The following is an 8,913-nucleotide window of genomic DNA, read 5'->3' on the forward strand; positions in this document are numbered from 1 at the left end:
TGACTGCCCAAAATGCATTGTCGAATGAAAATATTGTTGGTGATCTTTATGTGCATGAAATACCCTAGTATGTGCATGACATAATCTTGCATATGCATTAAATAGCCTTATACCACAATCACAATCACTCATTGTCTTGTTTTTGTATAGCTCCTGCCTGCTTTGGAGATCATCGCAAGAGACTCTCCAAGATACACAAGGTTGTTGGAGATCAAGACTTTTCAGTGGGAGGTTGTACAAGTGCCTCAACAAAACAACGGATATTCTTGTGGAGTGTATTTGTTAAAGTGGCTAGAAAATTTGTGTGATCAAGCATCATGGAGTGATGAGCGTTCTTACGAGGTATAAATTTTTCAACAAACTTTTTAAACATTATTCAGTATATTTTATTTCAAGCATTTCAATATTTGTTGTCAAATGAAATTTATATGTAGGATTTGGATGAATATGGTACGAGTATGACTGCACGTCTCATCAAATGGAAGCGAAACAAGAGAAAGGTAAATATAAAGAACCTTGAATGCCTAATTTAAATTTTGCCTAATTTTAATTTTCCTTTCATTAGATTATGTCTCGGAGTGACTTTTACGTAACGTAAAGATATCCCCCCCCTCGTTTTTTTCTAAACACTTGAGTCGAGGGATGTGCAAAGGGAGTGGCAGATGACCTAATCCGAAATTCGAAACACTAAGCCATTTTTTGATCTGATTCCTTGAGTCGAGGGATGTGCAAAGGGAGTAGACCTTGGAATATTAGATTCTTGGTACATATTAGATTCTGGAATATGTAGTACACTAAGTCTTGAGAGTACATATTAGATTTTGGAATATGTAAGGCGTGTAAGACATGAAGTCATGTTTTTGGACTAATTCTAGAAACATGTCACGAGGCAACGAAAACGAGAGACAATTTTCAAAATTGGATAACGAACATGTCACGAAGCAACGAAAACGAGAGACAATTTTCAAAATTGGATAACAAACATGTCACGAGGCAACGAAAATGAGAGACAATTTTCAAAATTGGACAACGAAAAGGCTGTAATGAAATCTCTCTAACATCGTAAATGCATTAAAAACTGTTCCACATGCATGAAATAACAGTGTGCATGCATGAAATATGTAACTCATGAGTCCAAGGTCAAATCTTAAAGTAATCTCAAGTGAACTTTTAAAATGTTGCATTTTAATTTAGATTTTGGGATTTTATTATTAACTTGAAATGAATCTTGCGTTAGAAAACGTTCTACGTGAATGAAATAACCATGATGTGCATAATTAAACCATGTACATTTCTCCGGTTTCTGAATATTTTCGCTCGAATCGTCACTTTGAATTTTAAAGACTTGTCGTACAGGAAGATTCATTTCAATTGATCACATTTTAGTGTTGGGATATTCTCATTTTGGATTACGAAATCTGGTGAAACAGTGAATAAAATAAGCACCGTAAGGTTTCCTGATACTCGCATAATGTGTGCATGAAATAAAGTTTGTTGTGCATGAAATACATGTGTATGTGCATGAAATACCGTTGTATGTGCACGAAATAATGGTGACAGGAACACTCAGGTTTTACATTCTATAAATGTTACATTCATTCGTTTTAATAAAAAAGTCCAACATCTATGAAATAAAATAAAAAGTCCCGAATTATTCAATAAGGCAAATGTCCAACATCTATCAAATAAAATAAAAATCCCGAATTTTTCAATAAGGCAAATGTTGAATGCTTTAAATATTCTTTAAAAAAAATTACTCTACTCATTGTAGGTTGTCCTTCGGTCACAAATCCTACTGTCGTGGTTCGCCATCTCCCCACAGGCCCTGCATTTTCTTAGCGCTTTCTTGTTCACTTCCCCAGCTCGTTCTCTTTGTGAGATCAGCCTTTTTCCCGAGCCTTTGTTTTTGCACTGCCTTGGAGGCAAAACCTTAATCTCACTAGGGATGTTTGTTCCTAAAAGCATCCCAATTTCAGCATTCTTGTCCTTTACCTTTGCAATACCAGTATTTCCACTTTCATCAGGGGTAATTTTTACCCTTTCCTTGAACTCACGCAAAATCCCAAGCAACTCATCACAATGCCCAGGACTCTGTTCAACGAGTGCCACACAAGTAGACAACTCTGACCATAACTCACCAACTTTGTTTTTCTGTACATCCATTGATGTAAAATTAGCAAGCAACTGGCCATTAGGGCCGACGATTGGCTGGCAGGTTGCTAGTTTGCTCCACCGACTAAGCAGGTAGTCACTTGGAACTTTCTGAATTCCCCGATCTTTAAAGACACACAGAGCATGTCGATAGAGTATTCCATGTCTTTCAAACTTCTTACAAGTGCATACCACTGAAACATCGTCCTTCTTAAAACCAACCTTATACGTTTTGTTTCGAACTTGATCTATGATATCTGTGTATAGAATTGGATAGGTTTTATCTTTTTCTTTATGCCCAACACCACATGAATAGCAAGCTGCTTCGACTTCCTTTTGAAACTCGCCGAAAATTGTTGGAGTGTAGATTTCTGATGCATGCTTTTCTAGGGCTAATGGAGTCGACAATTAGGGGAAGGAGTTTTTTTTATTGTGCAACGAGTTTCGAATGAGTCCATCTTTGAGCATCCATTGCACTTTCAAATCTCATTCAAAACTCAACTAGGGTTAATTTAGGATTAGTGAAGTTGCGGAAAAAGTGATTTTCTGACTCTGACCTGGAGGTCGTTCTCATCAAACCTCCTAAAAACAGATCGCGAAAGTAAGCTGGAACCCACATATTTCTAATGTTGTACTTCTCCTTAAGCCACTCATTATCCGACAACCCATGAGATTCAACTACTGTTGTCCACCTTTCCTCAAATTCAGGCGGCTCCACATCTTCGCTCCAAACACATCGGTTTATCTTCTTCAGAAACTCAGTATCTTTACATATTACATGCCCTACTTTCTCAGGCAACTTTTTTAATATGTGCGACATGCAATATCTGTGTTGCACCTTGTCTTTCCAGGCTAATTTCATTCCTTCTTCTATCCCCGCATCTTCATCAGTTATCATACAAACTGGATGACGACCCCCCATAGCCTCTACGAATTTCGTAAATAGCAAAGCAAAGGAGTCCTTGCTCTCATTAATAATAAGTCCAGCCCCAAAGTTCACGCATCTCTTATGATTATCCACCCCTGTAAAAGGGTCAAATATCATCCTATACTTGTTTTTTCTAAAGGTCGTATCAAAAGAGGTCATGTCCCCGAATAGCAAATAGTTTTTAATACTAATAGGGTCAGCCCAAAACACATGTGATAATCGACCTATCTCGTCTACCTCAAAAACAAAATAAAAAGATGGACACATGTGTTTTATCTTCATAAAATGCTCAATAAGCATTTGAGAAATCCCCCTCTGATAAATAATTTTTGATATCTCTAGAAAAGTTCTTAAAGTCTTCCAATGACGCACCCACATTCCTATAACCTCTAACATACTCCTTGAACAACCTATACGACTTAACTGGACCTATGTTATTTTTGGAGTTGTCAATTATCATTTTTTTGTGAACTACATTCAACTCTCTCGTTTGTGTCAAATGTACCATTGTTGATGGTGTTTGTGGCATATGATTATGACCTTCATGAAAATCATATATTTGGTATTTACCCATATCAGGACCTTCCTCCAAAATTCGCTTAAATTTAATGCAAGAAGGATATTCTATCCTAGTCCTTTGCTTCCTGTGATTTTTCCCTTTCGCTTCACATACTCCAGCCTTATTACACACAACTTTTTTATGCGTAACGACACTATTTTTAGACTTTTGTGAGCTTAATCGAGTCACAAACCCACATTCTTTTGCATGTGCTTCATAAAACTCAACACCTAGTTCAAGCTTATCGAATAGCATACCAATAGCAGGCTTAAGATGGTTGAGACACTAAAAAACCCGATTCGTGTTGCTTGAAGAACCTTCTGCTGCCTCCTCGTCATCTGCCTCCTCTACTATGATATCTGCATATGTGGTGCAATTAAAGTAAGAAAGATGAGGGATACAAAAGCATATGAAATGTACCTTAAAAAAGCTGAAAACATCAAGCAACTACCAGGATGAATAGAATTGTACCTTCAACAAATTCGAAAGTCACAACTTCAGGAACATCATGTTCAACTGCTATTGCAGATATTTCTAATATAGGCTGACATGCATTAGCTTCAACATTCACTCCTTCGTTGGTAATGACATTTGAAGAAGTTTGTGATAGTATTAAGGGGTTGTCTTTGTCATTATTGTTGCAACAAGAAATGTCAAAAATTAAATAAGTAACAATACAACAGTATAATTCATGAAATTGAGTCCCTGATTTTAACAAATGTAGGCAATGTCACAATTTCTCCAACCCTAATTTCTCAATTAAGCCAATTTGATTGACAAAATCACATTTTGACGCACCTAAATAGGAATTTGATGCACATAAACAGGAATTTGGATGCACATAAACAAGATTTTGATGCACATGAACGGTCTCCAACCCTAATTTCTCAGTTTCCCCAATTTAATTCATCAAACCCTAAATTCAGAAGTATGATTTATCAATCCAGAAACTTAAGAGACGAATTAAACCCTAATTTCATGATTTCAACAAATTTCTCAAATCCCATAACCCTAATTTCTCATTTTCCCCAATTTAATTGACGAAATTCTAAATTCAGAAGCATAATTGTTCAATTCAGAATTCTAATCGGTTAATCAATCCCTAATTTCACGAACAATCAAATTTAATCGACTAATTCAACTAATTTCACAACAAATAATCATAAAGATCGAAATTTTACCTCGAATTTAAAGGCGTCATTGATTGAAGCAGCGTCGAAAGGTTGATTGTCGAAGAATTTATCGTTCGATTGTAGAGAAAGAGAAACAGGAATTTGATGATGGAAGAGGCGATGGCGAAAGGTTTTGATAGTAGATGAGATGAGTTGAAGAGAGAGAAAGAATGATGAGAGAGAAGCATAATTAGAAAATGACTGAGATTACGCGGGTTTGGAGGGGACGCGCGAAAAAAGTTGGGGGTTTGGTTAAGGTAATCTCAGCGTATTATTAGATTCAAGGGATGTTAAGTGGTTCTCATGGTTCTCATTATATGGGTGGTTCTCACCGGATCCCGAAGTCTATATATATATATATATATATATATATATAGAGAGAGAGAGAGAGAGAGAGAGAGAGAGAAAGAAAGGAGATCTAATGAGTCCATTACATCATTTGATTCCTTAAGTCCTTATAAGGACCTTTAGATGGACAACATCTATGGTTGAGATTGTTTACAAAATATAGGCCAAAAAAAGGGAAAAGCTTGGGTAGGAAAGAGGAGAACAAAGCCTGAAAATTGTTCTTCCCAATCATCACAACTTTCGGACAAAGGATATATCCTTTGTACTATGTTTACACTCCCACATACTTCCTTCCTTAACACACTTCTTCTCCACTTCTTCGCCCATTTCTATCCTCTAATCTTCTCTCTAAACCTGGGTTCTTTCTAATGAACGCGCAAATTTCAGCTAAAATTCTTTCTAAAACTTGCAAATCAGCGGAAACATGAAAATAATAGACGGCATCAATGGTATTTCTTCATTTTATTCATTGTTTTCAGTCACCTTTTAATATTTTCAGTTGAATAAAATGGATGAAGGTCAGGGCATAATCTGCATGTCATGGTATTTGTTCATTCTTGTTATTGTTATTTGTTATTTTTGTTCAGCCACCGTTTTCATATTTTTGTTATACTTAATTCATTTTTGTTGTTTGTTCAGCCACCGTTTTCATATTTTCAGTTCGATATTTGTGAATTACTTCAATACTTTTCAAATTTGATGCTGGGTTTTAAACGAAGATTGTTGTAGTTAAATCTGCATGCTGGGTTTTCATTAATTTGAGTTTTGAGTATCAATTTTTAATTGTTATAGTTTTCAACGCACTGTGATAAACAAGTTAGCATTCTGACAACATTTAAACTTATAGTTTACATTTACACTTTCAGAACAGCACATTTACACTGCCCTTATCTGAACATTTACATTTACACTGGCAATGGATATAAAGTTCACCTTCACAAGTTTGTACATAGAATATCACTGTTGCTTTTTTGAAATTGTTCAAGTTTTGATTGTTCCAGTTTTCAGTTCTGATTATTGTTCACGATAAAAATTGTAAATATTAGACTATGCAAATTAAAGGACATCACAATCAGAAATTCAAATGTGACGTCCTTTAAAAAATTGATATTTGCTCATTTACACTTTTACACCATCACAGTTACACTTTTGGACGTTTACATTTACATTTACACTTTTGGGACATCATAATTTGGACATTTACACTTCCATGTATCACACTTATACAACATGTATGGAACATTTATACTTGCATTGACATTTACACTTTTAGAACATCAGACTTACACTACAATTGTGATGACATTTACACTTACACTTTTGGACGTTTACATTTACACTTACACTTTGGGGACATCATAATTTGGATATTTACACTTCCATGTATCACACTTACACAACATGTATGGAACATTTACACTTGCATTGACATTTACACTTTTAGAACATAAGATTTACACTAAATTTCTGATGACATTTACACTTACACTTTTGGACTTTTACATTTACACTTACACTTTGGTGATATTTACACTTACACTTACACTTACGTTTATATTTCTGATGACGTTTACACTTACACTTTCATTTGACATTTATAGTTTGATTCCCCTTACATTTACACTTGCATTTGACATTTACACTTTGATTCCCCATACATTTACACTTGCATTTCACATTTACACTTTGAGTCCCTTTACATTTACACTTTACTTCGACGTACATTTACATTTACACTTTATATCTGATGACATTTACGCTTACACTTCGTATCTGTTACTTTTACACTCTGTGGACATTTACAGATTCACTAAAACAAAATGGAGTGCAGCCTGACAGGCAGGAACTGTGCAGGAAGGTCGAGAAGAGGTTTACACCATACATCGGGCAGGAGTTTGGGGGGATTGAGGATGCGGTGACGTTTTATAAGATATAAGCCATTTCTTATGGGTTTGATGTGCGTAGGTACACAACGAAAAAATGGCGTGGCGTGAGATCAAGTCAAAGCTTGTCGTCTGCGATCGAGAAGGTTTCGCTCACAAGGCGCCAAGTAAAGATCAGGGTGACGGACTGGTTGGGGAGAACTCACAGAGGATATTCAGGGTCACTAGAGCGGGGTGTAAAGTGAGGATAAGACTATATATGAAGAATGGTCTTCTATTAATTGACCGGTTCCACGAGGGTCACAATCACGAGCTTATCTCACTTAAGGACAGAGAGTTCCAGAAATTGTCACGCAACATAACAGATTATCACAAGATGATAATCGTTTCGAACTCAAGGGTTAGTAATATATCATCACTGATAATACTAATTAAATAAATCCATTCACGTTATATTTATATATCATATCTGTCATTGATTGATTGGCAGCTAAAGATAGAAGCAAGAAAGATATACAGAATCTGCAAAGAACAGGTGAATGGATTCAAGAACATTGGAACAAGCTTAAATGATTTTAAGAACTTCCATAGGGATGTCAAATGTTTCATTCGTGAACGTGATGGTCAGTTGTTCGTAGACCATTTTAAGGAAATGACTGAAACAAGAATAGGTTTCTACTTTGACTACGATCTTGACGATGATGGCGGCCTACGTAGGGCTATATGGGCGGACGGTACTGCCCGAGATAATTACAAGATTTTTGGTGATGCGGTGTCATTCGACCCAACTTACTCCACCAATAAGTATTCTATGGTATTCACACCATTCACAGGTATGGATCACCATAAACGATCAGTGACGTTCTATGGGGCTCTTATTGCAAGGGAAGATTATGAGTCATTTAATTGGGTTTTCAGCCGGTTTTTACAAGCAATGGGGGGTAAAGAACCCGAGTACATAATTACATATCAGGACCCCGGTATTATCAAATCTGTCCCTCTTATTTTCAAGACAGCGCGCCATCGGTTCTGTATGTGGCATATAATGAACAAAATGCCCCGTAAGTTTGGTGTCTCTAGGAGTGATTATACTGACTTCATGTGTAAAATTAATGACATTATATGGGACGATGAGCTTGAAGCAGCAGAATCCGATGCTATCTCGGAGCAAATAATTGAAGATCATGGTGTTGGCGCAAATGATTGGTTTGCGGATACGTATGCTATAAGGGGACAGTGGGTGATGGCGCATTGCAGAGACTTGAAGATGGCGTCTATTATGAGGACGACTCAAAGATCAGAGAGTGAAAATAGCTTTTTTTAAGAGGTTTGAGCATAAGTCAGGAACATTGGTTGAGTTTTGGATGCGTTTTGAGAGCGATAAGCACTCGTGATAAGCACTCGTCCGCAAAGCCGTCAACACATCTGGCGTTAGAGAGTCATGCTGCAAAGGTGTACACCTATTCAGCTTTCCACAAATTCAAGGAAGAGGCCATCTAATCAATTAATACATGTAGAACCGGAGGTTTCACTGAGAGAAGCGAGCTAGAGGTAACTACTGTGAAAGATTTGTCTAGGAAGAAGAATTTTGAAGTTGCATACAGTCCAGGTAATTTAATTTACACTCTCCATATAATCACATTTACACTTTCCATTTTATGACATTTACACTTTCCATTATATGACATTTACACTTTTCCAGTTCATGACATTTACACTTTCCATTATATGACATTTACACACATAACATTTACACTTTCTAGTTCATGACATTTACACTTTCCAAAATATGACAATTACACTTTCCATGATATTACATTTACACTTTCCACGATATGGCATTTACACTTCCTATAACATAACATTTACACT

General features: G+C 36.3%; 2 protein-coding genes across 2 annotated transcripts; one reads left to right on the forward strand and one right to left on the reverse strand.

Moving 5' to 3' along the window:
• Positions 1–1,758: 1,758 nt before the first annotated feature.
• On the reverse strand, positions 1,759–3,196 carry LOC141617335 (protein FAR1-RELATED SEQUENCE 5-like). The gene is made up of 2 exons (XM_074434519.1): positions 2,731–3,196; positions 1,759–2,408 (listed from the first exon to the last, which is right to left on the reverse strand). Exons 1-2 carry the CDS (start codon positions 3,194–3,196, stop codon positions 1,759–1,761), a joined length of 1,116 nt encoding a protein of 371 aa, XP_074290620.1.
• Positions 3,197–7,138: 3,942 nt separating this feature from the next.
• Positions 7,139–8,365, forward strand: LOC141617336 (protein FAR-RED IMPAIRED RESPONSE 1-like). The gene is made up of 2 exons (XM_074434520.1): positions 7,139–7,441; positions 7,532–8,365. Exons 1-2 carry the CDS (start codon positions 7,139–7,141, stop codon positions 8,363–8,365), a joined length of 1,137 nt encoding a protein of 378 aa, XP_074290621.1.
• Positions 8,366–8,913: the final 548 nt, after the last annotated feature.

The sequence above is a fragment of the Silene latifolia genome, chromosome X, assembly GCF_048544455.1.
Source record: "Silene latifolia isolate original U9 population chromosome X, ASM4854445v1, whole genome shotgun sequence".
Classification (NCBI taxonomy): Eukaryota; Viridiplantae; Streptophyta; class Magnoliopsida; order Caryophyllales; family Caryophyllaceae; genus Silene; species Silene latifolia.

Bases quoted from the DNA above. Each gene is read 5' to 3' on its own strand.
- LOC141617335 (XM_074434519.1), bottom strand. From the start codon at position 3,196: ATGATATTTGACCCTTTTACAGGGGTGGATAATCATAAGAGATGCGTG. The intron at 2,409-2,730 runs GTTTGATGAGAA...TTCTATACACAG, and splicing joins TCGCGATCTGTTTTTAGGAG to ATATCATAGATCAAGTTCGA.
- LOC141617336 (XM_074434520.1), top strand. From the start codon at position 7,139: ATGGCGTGGCGTGAGATCAAGTCAAAGCTTGTCGTCTGCGATCGAGAA. The intron at 7,442-7,531 runs GTTAGTAATATA...ATTGATTGGCAG, and splicing joins TAATCGTTTCGAACTCAAGG to CTAAAGATAGAAGCAAGAAA.